The sequence below is a fragment of the Berghia stephanieae genome, chromosome 15, assembly GCF_034508935.2.
Source record: "Berghia stephanieae isolate SIO BIC M18660-M18661 chromosome 15, UCSD_Bste_1.3, whole genome shotgun sequence".
In the NCBI taxonomy this organism is placed as follows: domain Eukaryota; kingdom Metazoa; phylum Mollusca; class Gastropoda; order Nudibranchia; family Aeolidiidae; genus Berghia; species Berghia stephanieae.
In genome coordinates, this window is record NC_088374.1 from 3,112,290 (window position 1) to 3,132,193 (window position 19,904).

The 19,904-nt window shown below is 38.2% G+C and overlaps 1 protein-coding gene across 1 annotated transcript in view; it reads right to left on the minus strand.

The window, feature by feature from the left end:
- The window catches only part of LOC144960740 (atrial natriuretic peptide receptor 1-like), a 10,502-nt gene extending 8,058 nt beyond the window's left edge, over window positions 1–2,444 (minus strand). The window contains exon 1 of the mRNA XM_078894033.1: window positions 2,358–2,444. Within this exon, the coding sequence (XP_078750159.1) occupies window positions 2,358–2,444 (87 nt within the window). The remainder of the gene's footprint in view (window positions 1–2,357) is intronic.
- Window positions 2,445–19,904: the final 17,460 nt, after the last annotated feature.

Below are 19,904 nucleotides of genomic sequence, written 5' to 3' on the forward strand. Positions count from 1 at the left end.
TAACTTTTCCGCCGTTGACGTCACAGACTATGGGTGACGTCCAATCAAGGGACGCTACTCTTCCGCTAATCTCATTCCTATTTGTTCTATATAGAGAACGGTGTTTCTGTTTTTATAAAATCCGCCGAAAACCATAGTCTCAGGTTCACACCCACTAGTGTACACTTTCCTGAGTCTCAGGTTCAGTCCCAACTATTGGCTACTTGCCATAACTTTGTTTTTGCTTTTTTTAAAAGAAACCAGCTCAAACCGTGGCCTTCGTCAAGTTATGGCCTGATACTGACCAAAAAATGACGTCAAAATGCCAGTCTTTTGCTACAAAAGAAAACAAATCGTGAGTTGAATTCAATGGTTCTACCAATGAAATGACTTGTTTCCATGAGCTCTACTAACGACAACTCACTAATGACGTCAAACTGCCAGTCCTTTTGGATTTCAGTATCAGGCTATAACATAACGATGGCTACGCTCAAACCCAGTCACAGGTTCACTCCCCACTGGTGTACACTTTCCTGAGTCTCAGGTTCAGTCTCAACTATTACCTACTTCCCATGACTTTATCGGATATTGTCGGGTTTCGGCGGATTTCGTAAAAAACAAGTAACTGATTTTGTTACAGAAACCCGGTCAAACCCAGTCCCAAGTTCACTCCGCAATAGTATACAATTACCTGATTCCCAGTTTCACTCCCACAATTGCCTACTTCCCATAACTTTGTCGGGTTTCGTCGGGTTTTGTCGGGTTTTGACGGGTCTCGTAAATAAGAAATACCCTATAAAAATTGCTCAAGTATAGATAGAATGCGCTTGGCCAAGGAGTTCACAACATTGTCATCCGGAAGTATAACGGACCAAAACACAAACTCTGTGTAACCATGAATTTTTATAGTCTGGTAAATACAGTTTAGTGAGAACAACTCACAAACGCGGATGGCAAAAACAATAACAAAGGCCTGAGTGACGTCATCTTCGAACTATCTACAGGAAGAGAACCAAAAAAAAAAAAAAAAAATTGCTGATATTTGACCTAATGAAATGGCCACGAGAAGTGTATGTTTGTATGTATGTGTGTGCTTGTGTGTGTGTGTGTGTGTTTGTGAGTGTGTATGTGAGTGTGTTTGTGTGTCTGTGTGCCAGTAAGTTGTTGTTAGTAGAGCTCAAGAAAACAACGTGATTCCTCTGGTTGAACTATTGAATACAACTCACGATTTGTTTTCTTTTGTGGGTAAAGACTTGTCTTTTGACGTCATTCTGTGATCAATGTCAGACTATAAAAAGTATGCGCTTGGCTAAGAAGCTCACAAAATAGACATCCGGAAGTATAACGGACAAACACAAAACTATGTGTACAGTTCAGCGAGCATTACTTATACACTCGGATGGCAAAAAAAACAAACAAAAAAAACAAAGACCTGACGTCATCTTCGAACTATCTATAGTCTGGACAATACAGCAAAGTGAGAATTACTCATAATCGCGGATGGCACAAAAAAAATTAAAAATACAAAGACCTGAGTGACGTCATCTTCGTTCTCTTTCTAAGTTAACGATGGCGACTGTCGTGTACACCCTGACACACAACACACCGTGTTGAGACGGTGACTCATTCATAGATGTGTTATTTATTATTACTCACCTTTTCAACGGCTAGAAGCACGGCGGGAATCACTTTCCTCCATGAGAACGGCCGGCTTTGGAACACAGGCAAGATGAGCCCGAGGATGACGACAGGGGCTTTATTATTATTGTTGTTGTTGTTGTTGTTGTTGTTGTTGTTGTTGTTGTTGTTGTTGTTGTTATTATTATTATTATTATTATTATTATTATTATTATTATTATATCTGTCGTTTATCTCCCTTTTCTGTCGTCGCACAATTAGAGTGGTCCTCTTTGTTCTGACGGTATGTCCTCGGGAGTCGATGGTCTGGTGTGTTGCTGTGTCTCTGTCGTGTGTTTGGAGCCGTTTGCGGTCGCGGTGTGTATTTGGCGAGGGCTTGGTGGAATAAACTTCTCTTGGCAATGCAAATTTTGAAGTAGGTGAAAAAAATTCTTCGCCTCGAATTGAGTCAACGGGTCTGTTTAGTTTTGTCATTATTGTTTCTTCATCTAATTCTTCTTCTTCTTCTTCTTCTTCTTCTTCTTCTTCTTCTTCTTCTTCTTCTTCTTCTTCTTCTTCTTCTTCTTCTTCTTCTTCTTCTTCTTCTTCTTCTTCTTCTTCTTCCACTCCTCTACCTCTTCCATCACCATCATCTACTCCTCCTCCTCCTTTTCGTCCTCCTCCTCGTCTTCCTCCTCTTAAGCCCCCTCCTTCTTCATTCTCATCTCCTCCTTCTTCTTCTTCCGCGAGATCTTCTTCACCCCATATTCATCAACTCCATTATTCAGCCATCCTCCACGCGTGTCTTGATCCAAATGACTATAGTAATACAATCTAGCATTGGCCATTAGTTCCCCACCACGAATATCCCGGGTCTCCCATCAAATCCAATACAGGACGTATATAACTCATCCAAGCTCCGAAATACCAAGAACGCGTCACAAAAACTTCCCAAATCAGTCTCTGACAAATTCCTCATGGATTTTAGAAGATTTCGTCTCTTTGCACAATTCTTCAGTAGACCAGGAGAATCTTTCGTGGATTTTAAGATGTTCAAATTTTCAATGACGTTTTCTAGAAATTTCAGTTTTTTCTCAGTGGATATAGAGTCATGGATTATCATTTTGTGCAACAGAAAATTGTAGTCTACGCCGGTATATTTGGCACTTCGGTCAGTAATGTTCCTCCCACGAAGATCACTAGTAATATTAGTCATATTGATCTTATCACTAACCCTTTTCTTTTTCCTTGGACGAGACATTGCATTTCTTGTTAAGAACAAATACGAAGTTTTGTCAATAATATCACCAGCATCTTTTGCTTCGATGGCAGAAAATCTTTTTGTATTTTGTGTATTTAAAATTTGGGGCAATGAAAAGTCACGTCCATTTTGTGATAACAATGATGAAGTTGATGATGATGGAGTTGACGATGATGGCGATGATGGTGATTGAGAAGATTGTGAATGTTTCTGGTACGTTCTCTCGGGTTTTTGTTTCACACTATATGACGTCATTCCACAGGTAGCCCATGTGAAAAGGATGAATAGAAGGCCCAAGGTTAATCCAGCCGGTGCCGGGCACGGCCTAAGCCTGCAGCCCATCGTGGTCAGCGTTGTCTGTTCGTGCCTCCTTGACCCTCGGCTAAGATTCACGTAACAACAGCTTGACCATCATTTCCACGAACCTGAAAAACACAGACAAAACAATTCATTAGAAATCACTCTGCGTACGCTTATGGAGGACAGGACAGAATGGCGAAGACTTGTGGCTCATGTTGGGCGCCCCAAGGGGCGGCCCAACAACAACAACAAAAATCATTCTCTATAGATAGTATGCGCTTGGCTAAGAAGCTCATAACATTACCATCCGGAAGTATAACGGACCAACACACAAAACTGTGTGTATCCATGAACGTTTATAGTCGATTTAATACAGATCAGTGAGCATTACTCATGAACGCGGATGGCAAAAACATTAACAAAGAACTGAGTGACGTCATCGTCGAACTATCTATAACTATATAACTTAGAGATAGTATGCGCTTGGATAAGCAGCTCACAACATTGCCATCCGGAAGTATCACGGACCAACACATATAACCTTAAAGGTTTATAGTCTGGTTAATACAGTTTTGTGAGAATAACTCATAAACGCAGATGGCAAAAATCAATAACAAATACCTGACTACTGACGTCAACTTCGAAATATCAATATAACACAATATCCACTAAACGTGTTCAAAACGCTTAACAAGGGGTCCAAAACCAACAGCAACATTTAATAAGAAGGACGGGACATGACGCCTGTTATGCGATATAACAATTTAATTTCGCACAGATACAATGCTGTTAATGGCCAGGTATTCATTTTACTCATGAGTACGGTGAGAAAATGTGAGTAGAGCCTTCTAGAAGGTCTCAACTATGCGCCGATCCAGGCTCGAACCCAGGACCTTCCGATCCGGAAGCGAGTATCATACTACAAGACCACATAGCCATAACATCCTGCTATTGAGATAGTTATGTTCCCTTGTGATTCAATAGATGGTTCGAAGATGACGTCACTCAGGTCTTTGTTATTGTTTTATGCCATCCGCGTTTATGAGTAATGCTCACTGAACAGTATTAACCTGACTATAAACGTTCATGGATACACACAGTTTTGTGTTTGGTTCGTTATACTTCCGGATGGCAATGTTATGAGCTTCTTAGTCAAGTGCATACTATCTATATGTAACATATAAGTTATTTATTCATAGACCGGAGTGCTGGATAGAACCTAAACATTGGAAGGTGTGACGTCACGAATATTGATCCCGCATTATAATACAATGGGCTTCAACAATCATGACGTCACTTCCCTCGTAATGACGCATAGTAACTTACTAAATAGTTCTAAATTATTAGAACAATGGCGGACGCCCTTATAATATACTTCTCCGACGAACATAAAATTGTATCCAGAGGAAAAGAAAAACATATATAAATCTGATCATGTTTTAGATTTTATACATTCTGATCACATGACATGTGAAAAAAAGTTCTAGCCGGGATGAAGAATAAAAAGAACACGATTTACTTTGTTTAGAACCAAGCTGCTGGTTGCTAGGCGGACGTGACGTCAGACTATTTAATACTATTGAAACTAAAGTGAATTCTGAACGTCTGGTCAATATGGATTTTGTCCATACATAATCACGATCTTGTTCATCGCTGTCACAATCGAAGGGGAAACAAGAGGAAATTGAGAAGGAAAGAGAGAGAGAGAGAGAGAGAGAGAGAGAGAGAGAGAGAGAGAGGAGAGAGAGAGAGACAGATAGAGAGAGACAGACAGAGAGCAGAGAGAGATAGAGAGAGAGACAGACAGAGAGGCAGAGAGAGAGATAGAGACAGAGAGAGTGAAATAAAGTGAGAGATGGAGAAAGAGAAAGATAGCTAGAGAGTGAGACAGTTAGAGAGAGAGATAGAGAGATATAAACAGATAATCGAGAGGCAGAGAGAGAGATAGATAGATAGATAGAGAGAGAGAGAGAGAGAGAAATAAAGTGAGAGATGGAGAAAGAGAAAGATAGCTAGAGAGTGAGACAGTTAGAGAGAGAGAGAGATAGAGAGATATAAACAGATAATCAGAGAAGTAGAGCGAGAGAGAGAAAGAGAAAGAGAGAGAGAGAGAGACAGACAGAGAGGCAGAGAGAGATAGAGAGAGAGACAGACAGAGAGGCAGAGAGAGATAGAGAGAGAGAGAGAGAGAGAGAGAGAGACAGACTGACGCTCTTGAGCATCACTGTCACATTTAAATTTAATTCAAAGAGACATGGGTGAAAAAAAGAAGAAAATTGAGAAAGAAAATAATGAGATAGAGACAAAGAAAAAATATTTATATTATTTAAAGAAAGAAAGAAAGATAGAGAGAGAGAGAGAAAAAAAAAGAGAGAGAGAGAGAGAGAGAGAGAGAAGAGAGACAGAGAGAGAGAGAAATAAAGTGAGAGATGGAGAAAGAGAAAGATAGCTAGAGAGTGAGACAGAGAGAGAGAGAGATAGAGAGATATAAACAGATAATCAGAGAGGCAGAGAGAGAGAGAGAGAGAGAGAAAGAGAGAGAGAGACAGACAGAGAGGCAGATAGAGAGAGAGAATGAGAGAGATAGATAGAGAGAGAGAGACAGATAGAGAGTGAGAGACAGACAGAGAGGCAGAGAGAGATAGAGAGAGAGACAGACAGAGAGGCAGAGAGAGAGATAGAGAGAGAGAGAGAGAGACAGATTGACGCTCTTGAGCATCACTGTCACATTTAAATTTAATTCAAAGAGACATGGGTGAAAAAAGAAGAAAATTGAGAAAGAAAATAATGAGATAGAGACAAAGAAAAATATATTTATATTATTTAAAGAAAGAAAGAAAGATAGAGAGAAGAGAGAAAAAAAAAGAGAGAGAGAGAGAGAGAAAGAGAGACAGAGAGAGAGAGAGAGAGAGAAAGAGAGAAGCAACCAATGAAATACTATCTTTCAAATTTCATCATGTTTAAAAAAAAAAAAGAACCCTTTTATCTATTTCAAATTATGGCCCTTGTCTTCATTACCGGAAGTGACGACGCTAGAACTCTCCAGACGCCCGCCAAAATCTCATCAACAATGGATTCCATATGTCGAGGTTGGAGCGGCGATTTATGATGAGGGATTATAGCGCTATGTGGTCGAGTGGTATCACATCGCTTTCGGATGGGAAGGTCCTGGGTTCCATAGTTGAGTGAGTCTTCTCTTGGGTGCAGAATGTGACCCTTCGTCTCAAAACGGTATTAAGTTGGGATGATTAAGTTGGTTAAGATGCTGAAAATGGAATTTGTAGACAGAAATGTCATGCTTAAGTTGAGTTTAAATGCTTTATAGATAGTATGCACTTGGATGAGAAGCTCACAACATTGCCATCCGGAAGTATAACGAACCAACACACAAAACTGTGTGTAACCTTAAACGTTTATAGTCTGGTTAATACAGTTGAAGCTTTTGAAATGTGGTGTTTGAGAAGGATGCAGAGAATATCGTATACTGCACACAAAACGAACGAAGAAGTGCTAAAACAAACATATCAACAAAGGAAACTAATGCCCTTAATAGCGGATCGACAGCTATCCTTTTTCGGACACATAGTAAGGAAAGATAAGAATGAATACCTGGCAAGTTGTGGAAAAATACCTGGTAAACGCGCCCGGGGAGACAAAGAAAAACACTCATAGACCAACTGAAGGGCTTCACCAACCTAACAATCCAAGAGCTGTTTGAAAATGCAAGAGACAGGGAGGAATGGAGAGAGATAATTCATGCAGTATCCGAAGCCTGGACCAGGCATGGAACCTAGAAGAAGAAAAATACAGTTAAGTGATAATTACTCATACACCTGGATGGCAAAAAACAATAATAAAGACCTGAGTGACGTCAACTTCAATATATCTTTAGAGGAGAAGGATTATCATATTTTACTGTGCTAAATACCAACGTTTCATATTTTTGACCAGTATGACTAAAATTTGACTTTTTATCATCTGGTCCATCCCGACATAATACCGTTTTGAGACGAGGGGTCACAAATGAGTTCCTGGCCGTCAACAGCGTTGTCTTCGTCGGAAAAAAGAATTAGTAATAAAATCTCCTTGACAGGCATCATGTCTCGTTCTACATGTTAAGTTTTGCTGTTGGTCAGAGCGTGGCCTTGTAAAGTTATAGCCTGACACTGACCAAAAAAATGACGTCAAAATGCCAGTCTTTGGCCACAAAAGAAAACAAATCGTGAGTTGTATTCAATAGTTCAACCAATGAAATAACTTGTTTCCTTGAGCTCTACTAACGACAACTCAACTATGACGCGACACAAACCTAAAAAAATGACGTCAAATCATTTAAGTCGGCTTGGGTTCTAGTGTCAGGCTATAAGTTTGTTTGTTGTTTTTTTTTTTTTGTGTGTGTGTGTGTAGCCAAAAGACACTTTTGACGTCATGTTTTGGTCATTTTTTGTGTGTTGGACCGTTATACTTCCGGATGGCAATGCTGTGATCTTCTTATCCAAGGGCATACTATCTATACGTTCTTTTAAAAATAAATCTCATTTGTATACACGACAATAGAGGGACCGATGGCTTAACAATGAGATGTAAAGGCAGGGGGTAAATGGGGTCTATTTATATGCAGTATTTCCGCTTGTGTTTAACCCTCTCCATACAAACCAAAGAAAAATCGTCACATTTGATTCGTTACGATACAACCAATATTTTTCTTATTCCAATGTTTTTTGTACATCATAAATTTAAAGAAAATGAACAGTGTGTTGTAGAGCATGTTTTGCTAACGAAATAATATATAATAATAATAATAATAATAATAAATAATAATAATAATAATAATAATAATAATAATAATAATAATAATAATATAATAATAATAATAATAATAATAATATGATGATGATGATGAATGATGATGATGATGATGATATGATGATGATATGATGATGATAATAATAATAAATAATAATAATAATAATAATAATAATAATAATAATAATAATACACATTAGACAGGGCTCATTCTCGTGTAAAACACAAGCTCTGGGCACTCTACAATATGAATTATCAATTTTGAAAAAAAAAAAAAACTTATGTATTGTGTTTGAGTGATGAAACATATTATTCTGTTAGTTGGGTGTGACGTTTTGGGAAAAATTCCTGAAAATGGCTGGTAAGGAGCGAGTTAACCTGTCCACACCAACCATAGGAAAATCGTCACATTTGTCACGATACAACCATCAACATCACAAAATAAAAAGAAAACATTTTCTCACATTTCTAAAAACTTGACACTGTAATAGCCTTAAACAGTCATGACGTCACTTCCCTCGTAATGACGCATGATAACTTAGTAACTGGCTCTAAACTATCGGAACAATGGCGGACGCCCTTATGAAGTATTTCTCCGACGAGCATACAAGCGTACCCAGAGGAAAATAAAGTATAAATCTGATCATGTTTTGACTTTCACACATTCTGATCACAAGGCATATGAAAAGTTCTAGCCAGCATGAAAAAAAAAAGTAATGATTTTCTTTGTTTAGAACCAAGATGGCCGTTGCTGGGCGAGGTGACACCAGACTATTGAATCCAATTTAGAGCTCATTCTCCTGGACATCATTTTATATTATAGATAGAACGAAGATGACGTCACTGTGGTCTTTGTTATTGTCTTTTTTGGCCATCCGCGTTTATGAGTAAATTTAACTAAACTGTATTAACCTGCCTATAAACATTCATTGTTACACATAGTTTTGTGTGTTGGCCAGTTATACTTCCGGATGGCAGTGTTATGAGCTTCTTAGCCAAGAGCATACTATCTATAGAAGCTCACAATATTGCCATCCGGAAGTATAACGGACCAACACACAAACTTTGTGTATCCATGAACGTTCATAGTCTGGTTAATACAGTTCAGTGAGCATTACTCATGAACGCGGATGACAAAAACAATAATAAAGACCTGAGTGACGTCATCTTCGAACTATCTATAAACGTGGTTAGACATAGTTTTGTGGATTGGTCCGTTATACTTCCGGATGTCAATGTTGTGAGTTTCTTAGCCAAGCGCATACTATCTATAGAATTTATATGTTGCTTTTCTATTTGAATTACTTTTTAATCTATTTTTGTTTAGAGTGAGTGTAAACATTTTGGATAAAACTCTGAAAACCGGCGGGGAAAGCGAGAGAGAGAGAGAGAGAGAGAGAGAGAGAGAGAGAGAGAGAGAGAGAGAGAGAGAGAGAGTAAACTCTCGTGCTTCTATGTGGTCTAGTGGTATGACACTCGCTTTCCCTGGGTGGGGTTCCCTACTTCCACAGTGGGCGGGGAGGTACTTGCTGTGTCTTCTATCCCCTTATTCCTGTTTTCCAACTTGCTTTCTGTCTTTGTCTTGGAATGAGATTACTTGGTTTTGTCCCGACCGCGGCCGAAGTCCTTGGCTGGGAGGGAAACGGTCAAATGCATAGTTATTGTTTTGGAGATGATATTTTTCCCTTGTAAATCATCTCTATGTTATGTATTATTATATTTGTTATTTTGAATGTATAATGTAAACATTTGAGTGTATTCCTCTTTGTTGGATTTTGTTCTTGTGTCCAGATGAGACTTAGAGGTGATCTCACACTAAGTACATTGGTGGTATGCTCTTGGAATCTACATCTGATCCCTATTTGTTCCCAGTTCCCCTTTGTCTTACTCTCTCTCTCTCTCTCTCTCTCTCTCTCTCTCTATATATATTATATATATATATATATATATATATATATATATATATATATATATATATATATATATATATCTGAAAGCTGTTTTTTTTTTCAAAACTTGTAAAGTCGATTTTTCTACTTTTTGAGATTTTCCAAACATGAGATAAATTGAAGTGTAAACTTTATTTTAAGTATCAATTGACACAATCATTCCCCTAGATTTGTGTGAATTTGAAGTTTAAATAATATGATAAAATAACAAATCGAATGAGAAATTTTAGGGGAGATAATCCTCAATATCTCAAAATGGGAAAAACGGAGTTAAGCAGTCTTGGAAAACCACTCTTCATTTATAATTATATATTGAATCGTGTTTGATACAAATATGGTACGGAACTACTTCAACAAGCAACAGCACACAACAAACCAAACTCATGTAACACACAGTCCTAACGATGGCTGATTAGGCCTGAAACACGATGTAGACTGACTCCAACATTGTGGTAAATATTAAAATAATATCTATATATGTTCCAAAGATATGGGTATATCAAACCAAAATGAATTAACGTATTCTCTATAGTAGATTTATCTTCAACAGGAAGTAGTATCTCTTGGATCTCCGTCTTACAAAAGTACCGCCATGTTTGGAGATGTAGAAGCTCTGATGGCCTCAGGCTGTTTCCAGAACATTCTTAGAAAAAGAAAGACAGACATTTTATTCTCAATGCTACAATGGAGAAAATTACTGGCTTAATTCCTTCGAAACGCCAATTCCCCATAATAATATTATCTCACTTCATCCATGTGTAAAATGGGTACTAGGTCAGTGACAGTGCTGTATGTTTTAACCCAAATTAAAAAAAAAGATAAATTGTCATGTCTCAAACTGCAAGTTAAGTGTTACAGCTGGCTTGGAACCAATTGTGAATCGGTTTTAACACGTCCAATGGATATTGAGCTATACAAATGGTCACCTTTTATAAATTCAGTTCTTTGTGAGTTTTAGCTCTCCAAAGATATGGGTATATCAAACCAAAATGAATTAACGTATTCTCTACAGTAGATGTATCTTCAACAGGAAGTAGTATCTCTTGGATCTCAGTCTTACAAAAGTACCGTCATTTTTGGAGATGGAGAAACTCTGATGGCCTCAGGCTGTTTCCAGAACATTCTTTCTTAGATAGAAAAAGAAAGAAAGACAGACAGACAGACAGATTTTCTCAAGACTGCTAATACTACTACTATTACTATGGGTGAAATTGCATTAGCCACTTACACTTACCGTCGTTTCAAAAGACACGGCCATCGTCAGTCCATTACGTTCTTTTATACTCTGGGTCTGTGGGTTACATAGACGTACTTACTATATAAAAAACAAAACAAAAAACAAGCTAAAAGCAAAAACAAAACAAAACAAACACAAAAAACCTCCCCCCCCCCAAAAAAAAAAACCAAAAAAAAAAAAAAAACCACCCCACCCGACAAAAAGTGACATTATATATATATATATATATATATATATATATATATATATATATATATATATATATATAAATTTATGAGTGTTGGTGGGTACTCGTAGGTACGAAAGTGCTCGATGATGATGGTTAGAGCTAATATAGAATACAAATTGTCACTCACATTTTTTGTGGCCGAGACGTTCGTTTCTGTCTCTCTTTACACGTCCTCAGTCGGCGTAATCCTTACGCCGACTGAGGACGTGTAAAGAGACACAGAAACGAACGTTTCGGCCACAAAAATGTGAGTGACAATTTGTATTCTATATATATATATATATATATATATATATATATATATATATATATATATATATATATATTTGTGACCTTCGACTCAAAACGGTATTAAGTCGGGATGGTCAAGATGTTGAAAATGGAATTTATAGCCAGAAATATCAGACTTGTGTTGAGTTTGTATGTTTTATTGAGGAGAATGGATACCATATTCTAAGGTGCTAATGCCAACAATTTAAAGTTTTGACCAGTGTAACATTAAATTAGTGCTTTGAAGCATCTGGTTCGTTCCGACAAAATACCGTTATGAGACGATGGGTTAAATATACACATACTTTTATGACCCACTATCTGAATTTTTTTTTAAAAGAGCTTTAAGATAGCGCGTAATATCCACTAAACTTACTCAAAGCGTTTTACAAAAGGTCCCTGGCGACGTGCATTTATTTGCAGGTCTGATAACCCAATCCATTATAGGCTCATTGTTGTCATGGAAATCTCAAAAAAAAAAAAATTTTAATGACGCCATTACAACAATGTTAAACTAGGGCCATAATTGCGTTAGGGTGTCTGACCTGCATATTGATGCACGTTGTTTTAGATTAATGAATTTTTCAAAATCAATTTTTCTAGATTCACTTATTATCGTTTTTTAGTGCTTCAGAACCATTTCGTCCATTGATGCGCAGTTTTCCCCGGTTTTTATAGCGAGAAATGGACACCAGCAATTGCTTGCTGTCCTTTATATAGGACGCTAGTCTATCGCAAAGTCGTCGTCATCATCATCAAGTGCCAGGCTTGTTGCAGACAGAATCAGAAAAAGAGTTACAACAACTACTCGATATTGAGACCAAACATAGCGAAGACACCGGGTTGGAACTCAATGTGAAAAACAAAACAAAAACAGACCGTATGGTCTTGAACAGAAATAATGTTAACCCTCTCCGTACCAACTATAGATAGTTTGAAGATGACGTCACTCAGGCCTTTGTTATTGTTTTTGCCTTCCGCGTTTGTGAGTTGTTCTCACTAAACTGTATTAACCAGACTATAAAAGTTCATGGTTACACAGAGTTTGTGTGTGTTGGCCAGTTATACTTCCGGATGGCAATGTTGTGAACCTCTTGGCCAAGCGCATACTATCTATAGGAAAATCGTCACATTCGTTACGAAAAAACCAACATTTTTCTTATTAAAATTTCTTTTATACACCATAAAATTTGATAAAAATTACAATAAATAATAAAATTGAACTTTTATATAGCGCAATATCCACTTAACGTGCTCAAAGCGCTTTACAAGAGGTCCCTGGTCAACAGCAACATTTAACATGTAGGACGGGACATGCCGCCTGTTAGGCGATATTACAATTCTTCGGACAAAGACAACGCTGTTAACAGCCAGGTACTCATTTTACACCAGAGTACGGTGAGAGAAAGTGAGTAAAGAGCCTTGAACAAAGACTCAATTATGCGCCGAGCGCGAGGCTCGAACCCAGGACCTTCCGATCCGAAAGCGAGTGTCATATCACAAGACCACATAGCTGCACAATATACACCATAGACACCATAACATTTACAGAAAATGAACAGTGTGTTGTAGAGCATGTTTTGCTAACGAAATTATATATTGAAGACCTTTACTGCCATTATGTTTGAGAGATAAAAATTAAATTTTTGTGTTAGTTGGGTGTGAAGTTTTGGGGAAAATCCTGAAAATGGCTGGTAAGGAGAGAGTTAAACCACCCTGCAAATTATCCTATCGCAAAGTACTTTCCGGCAAATCGAACAGACCCAGCTACCCATTCACTGCTGGGTGGACACGGGATGGGTCAGAAAATAAAAAAAATATCGACTGCATTCGGGAATCGACCTCGGTCCCTTTGCGTGTGAAGCGAGTGCTCTACCAACTGAGCTATCGGGGGCCGCCAATTCAATTATTTATCTCGGCAAAAATACCTTAGAGAGAGATTTGGAATTCCATTTGGAATTTTTCCAAAGTTCCATAAATCTGGAATTTCATTAAGGATAACTGAAGTGACTTTTGGGGAGTGAATAATGATGGAGATATAATGAATAAGACGTGAGGCTATGATGTGGTCTAGTGGTATGACACTCGCTTTTACGATCAGAGAGTTGTGGGTTCGAGCTTCGTATAGATAGTCTGCGCTTGGCTAAGAAGTTCACAACATTGCCATCCGGAAGTATAACGGACCAACACACAAAACTGTGTGTATCCATGAACGTTTATAGTCGGGTTAAAACAGTTCAGTGAGCATTACTCATAAACGCGGATGGCAAAAAAACAATAACAAAGACCTGAGTGACGTCATCTTCGAACTATCTATAGCGCATAGTTGAGTGAATCATTGGAAAAAGCAATCTAAATTTACTCACATTCTCTCACTTTACTCAGGTGTAAAATGAGTACCTAGACGTTAACAGCGTTGTCTATGTCCGAAAAAGATTGTAATATCGCCTAATAGGAGTCACGACACGTGATATTATGTTAAGTGTTGCTGTTGGTAAAGCGCTTTGAGCACGTTTAGTGGATATTGCGCTATATAAAAGCTCACATTGTTTTTTTATCGAATCTAAAGCAAATGTTGTTAGAGTTTTGTCGTGATCAGAATTAAAAAAAAAATTCTGGCAAAGCTCTTTTTTTTAAATGAATTTTTATGTATATAGCGCAACATCCACTCAGAGCGGGACCCGAACCTTGGTCCTTCCGATCCGAAAGCGAATGTTAATCCACTAGACCACACAATCTCACACATTTATACAAAGTATAAATAATATGTGGAATTTCATTATCGATAAAAAATGTGTTATAGCTACGTATACATATATACAGGTCCTACATCGGAATTCCCTTATGGGCCTAATTTAACATTGTTTGTAATGGACGATATTTTGTGTCATTTTTTAAAGGTTTCCATTCCAACAAATGAGCCCATAAGCAATTGGGTTATCAGACCTGCAAATGAGTGCACGTCGGATTTTTTTGGGGGGATTGAATAGAATATTGATGTAAATGGCAATTGAATCAAAAAGACATTTTAATAATAAAGAATAAATAGAATTTCCTTTATATTCGTCCTATAGAGAATGAGATTAGCGGAAGAGTAGCGTCCCTTGATTGGAAGTCACGAGCGGAAAAGTTATTAGAGAGAGAACGTCATGTTGGTTGTGCGGCATGAGACACTTCACCGAAAGCGTGGACGAGAGAGACGCATGCGCAAAACCATTTTGACGTTCTCTCTGTAAGGTGACGTAAATCAAGGGACGCTACTCTTCCGCTAATCTCATTCCCTATAGAGGAAATTTGTCTCTAGGGTCTATTCCAAGGGGAGACTGGAATAACCCAGGCCTCGTCCGCAGTGCAGCGCCTCAAATTGAGCTAGGGCGAGGTGACTGACTCAAGGCCACATAGCGCAGGCGCGGCGAGTGATCGAACTTGGTACCTTTCGGGTACGAAGCAAAGACCGTTACCGCTGAGCCACGCTACCCCTATTTTTATTGTTTAAACTTTGTTTGAGTCAGTTTGAATCTGTCGTGTTCAAACGTCTTTATTGATGCTATGCGCTTAGTTGAATTACTCACAACATCAGCCAGTCCAATATGACGTACCAACGTCTTTATTGATGCTATGCGCTTAGTTGAATTACTCACAACATCAGCCAGTCCAATATGACGTACCAACGTCTTTATTGATGCTATGCGCTTAGTTGAATTACTCACAACATCAGACAGTCCAATATGACGTAACAACAAGCAAATCTATGTGTCACATCGAACGTTGTAGTCTGTCTGATTGATAGAGTTTAGTGAAAACTATTCATAAAATAGGCTTCAACAGTCGTGACGTCACTTCCCTCGAAATGACGCATAGTAACTTAGTAACTGGTTCTAAACTATCAGAAAAATGGCGGACGCCATTATGAAATACTTCTCCGACGAGATTAAAAGAGTATCCAGAGGAAAAAAAAACAAAACATTATAAATTTGATCATGTTTTGACTTTCACACATCCTTATCACAAGACATATGAAAAGTTCTAGCCAGAATGAAGAATAAAAAGTAATGATTTTCTTCGTTTAGAACCACGATGGCCGCCGTTGCTGGGCGACGTGACATCAGACTATTGAATCCGATTGGCTGGCTAAAAACAATGACAAAGTACTGAGTGACGTCATTTTCTATAACACCACAGGTGCCTAAGCCATAGTAAAATTATAGCCTGGCACTGACCCAAAAAAATGACGTCAAAAGACAAGTCTTGGCCACACAGAAAACAAATCGTGAGTTGTATTCAATAGTTCAACCAATGAAATCGCTTGTTTCCTTGAGCTCTACTAACGACAACTCACTCGGTACTGCACAAACCTTAAAAATGACGTCAAACTATAAGTCCTAGAGGGTTCTAGCGTCAGGCTATAAGTTAGCGATGACGACGCTAGAACCCTCTGAGACTTACAGTTTGACGTCATTTTTTAGGTTTGTGCAGCGTCAAGTGAGTTGTCGTAAGTAGAGCTCAAGGAAACAAGTTATTTCATTGGTTGAACTATTGAATACAACTCATGATTTGTTTTCTTTTGTGGACAAAGACGTCATTTTTTGGTCAGTGTCAGGCTATAGATAGAATGCGCTTGGCCAAGGAGTTCACATCATTGCCATCCGGAAGTATAACCGACCAACACACAAACTCTGTGTAACCATGAACTTTTATAGTCTGGTTAATACAGTTTAGTGAGAACAACTCACAAACGCGGATAGCAAAAACAATAATAAAGGTCTGAGTAACGTCATCTTCGAACTATCTATAGATAGTTCGAAGATGACGTCACTCAGGTCTTTGTTATTGTTTTTTGCCATCCGTGTTTATGAGTAATGCTCACTGAACTGTATTAACCCGATTATAAACGTTCATGAATACACACAGTTTTGTGTGTTGGTCCGTTATACTTCCGGATGGCAATGTTATGAGCTTCCTAGCCAAGCGCATACTATCTATAAGTTTACGATGGCTACTCTTATGCTATTAGTAAACATGAGACTGTGGGTGAGAGAGAGATTTGGTGTTTGAAAGTGTGTGTGTGAGAGAGAGAGAGAGATTTGGTGTGTGAAAGTGTGTCTGTGTGTGTGAGAGAGAGAGAGAAAGAAAGAAAGAGAGAGAGAGAGAGAGAGAGAGAGAGAGAGAGAGAGAATGTGTGACAGAGAGAGATGTTGTGTATATGTGTGTGTGAGAGAGAGAGATAGAGAGAGAGAAATTGAGAGAGAGAGAGAGATAGAGCGAGATAGAGAGAAAGCGAGAGAAAGAGACAGAAAGAGAGAGAGAGAGAGAGAGAGAGAGAGAGATAGCGAGAGCGAGAGAGAGAGAGAGAGAGTGTGAGAGAGATACGGACTAAGGTAATTTAATAAAAAAAAAATCAAATTAAAAATAATCATAAAAACACACCTCCCAATTTATTCGTAGCCAAATAATCAAATGAGATTTTTTGAAGAACTCTAATCGGTTATTTGAAGTACGTTTCCAATTTAACCAAGATCCAACAAATTATCATTTACTTCCGGTCCACCGATCCCAGTTCCCAAAGTCATCGCCTAGTTTTTTAAGATTGGTTTTTGAACTTCATCAAAACATGAAAGAATTTTGGTTTTATTTTCATTAATTTTTTTAAACTAGAAACCAAGACTTACGATAATTTTTTTTTTTTTACCCAAGTGATCAAAAGAAAAGTTTTAAATAAATTTAAAAAAATAAATTGTGACCCATCGTCTCATAACGGTAATATGTCGGAACGAACCAGATGCTTAAAAGCCGAATTAAATGTTAAACTGGTCAAAAATATAAATTGTTGGCATCATCACCCTAAAATATGGTATCCATTCTCCTCAATAAAACATACAAACTCAACACAAGTCTGATATTTCTGGCTATAAATTCAATTTTCAATATCCTAACCATCCCGACTTAATACCTTTTTGGGGCGAAGGGTCACAATTGTTGAGAGAGTGAAAAAACAAAAACAAAAGTGGGTCGGGGGGGGGGGGGGTGGATGGAGGGGAGCTGGGGTTGGATTTGGGGGGGGGAGGGGGGTGGTTACGGGATTATTGGAGAGTTCAGAAGTCTTAGTAGTTAGTGGCCTCGCCTCAAGCCCAAAAGGACGCAAATGGAGTTATGTCCCTTTTCAAGACAAACCCCGATCGGACCAGGTCGAGAAAAGGTGTCATTCCTATAGATGGAACGAAGGTGACGTCACTCGGGTCCTTGTTATTGTTTATTTATTTATTTATTTTTTTGCCACCCGCGCTTATGAGTAATTCTCACTAAACTGTATTAACCAGACTATAAACGTTCAAGGTTACACACAGTTTTGTGTGTTGGTCCGTTATACTTCCGGATGGCAATGTTGTGAGCTTCTAAGCCAAGCGCATACTATCTATAGCGCAATATCCACTAAACGCGCTCAAGCACTTTACAAGCGTCCCCTAATCAACAGCAAAACTTAATGCGTAGGACTAGACATGACGCCTAATAGGAGATATTACATGATTTTCATAAGTGAGATTACTCCTAAAAGCGGATGGCAAAATAAACAATAACAAAGACCCGAATGACGTCAGCTTCATTCTATCTATATTCAATTTGTGACCCATCGTCTCAAAACGGTATTATGTCGGAACGAACCAGATGCTTCTATGCCGATTTTAATGTTAAACTGGTGAAAACTATAAATTGTTGGCATCATCACCCTAAAATATGGTATCCATTCTCCTCAATAAAACATACAAACACAACACAAGTCTGATATTTCTGGCTATAAATTCAATTTTCAACATCTTAAACATCCCGACTTGAATACCGTTTTGAGGCGAAGGGTCACATTTTTGTTAATGACTTTTTACATTCACCAGCTTCCAATAGCCTGGCGTCCCTCGTGAATAAACGAGATCTGAGCCCAAACCAATCTCAGATTTCCGTAGAAAATCGTTTATCAAATTTCACTGATACGATTTACAATTGTGTGTGTGTGTGTGTGTGTGTGTGTGCCTGTTTCAATTCATTTCCAGCAATTTCTGTCTTGACTATAAGTCATAAATTATTTACAAATCCCATTACACTATTTGGCAACGTGCCTTAAAAACCCCAATTTTCCCCAAAACTACAAGTTCTCACACAGATTATTACCCCCCCCCCCCCCTTCCCCACTTTCCTTAAAGAACAGTAATGCTTAACAGTATCAGGTTTACAATAATAACTTGTGACGTCAGATTATAATCGTTAAATTTCACTAAAATTAGATTTCCGGGGGGAGGGGGGGGGGGGTAATATGTACCATTTGTGACCCTTCGCCTCAAAACGGTATTAAGTCGGGGTGACTAAGATGTTGAAAATTGAATTTATAGCCAGAAATATCAGACTTGTGTTGAGTTTGTATGTTTTATTGAGGAGAATGGATACCATATTTTAGGTTGCTAATGACAACAATTTGTAGTTTTGACCAGTTTAACATTAAATTCGGATTTTAAGCATCATGTTCGTTCCGACATAATACCGTTTTTGAGATGATGGGTCACATTTAATATTTTTGAAAATGTCTTTTACTCAGAGATGACGAATTTGGAATTGATTGAGGAGTAGAATAAAATATTTCTTTCACTCTTGCGTTGTGGAATTCGAATGACGTTCCCAACGCGCACTCGCAAGCAAAAATAGCAAGAAGAAAGAATCGTATAGAATTCTACCCTCTCATTGGGAATGAGATTAGCGGAAGAGTAGCGTCCCTTGATTGGATGTCACCGGTGGAAAAGTTATTAGAGAGAGAACGTCATGTTGGTTGTGCGCATGCGTCTCTTGTCCTCGCTTCCGGAGACACTTCACCGAAAGCGAGGACGAGAGAGACGCATGCGCAAAACCAAATTGACGTTCTCTCTGTAAGGTGACGTCCAATCAAGGGACGCTACTCTTCCGCTAATCTCATTCCCTATTGGAAAACCCTATCATATCTTAGTAAATACGTAATCGTTGAATAATGCTTTGAACGCGTTGAATAAAAAAAGATTATTCAACGATTGCAGAATATTTTCGCTCATTTTATTGGTGTGAAATTTGGTGTAAAACACAGCTGATTGGTAGTTATAAATAATCTTTTGGTGCGAATGAATACAAATCGAACGTTTTTATTTTTGGGTCAAATTGTCATTCAAGCAGACGGAGAAAGATACAAATTATGGTGAATAGAAGTATTAATACCATGTGCGGCTATAATGTGGTCAAGTGGTA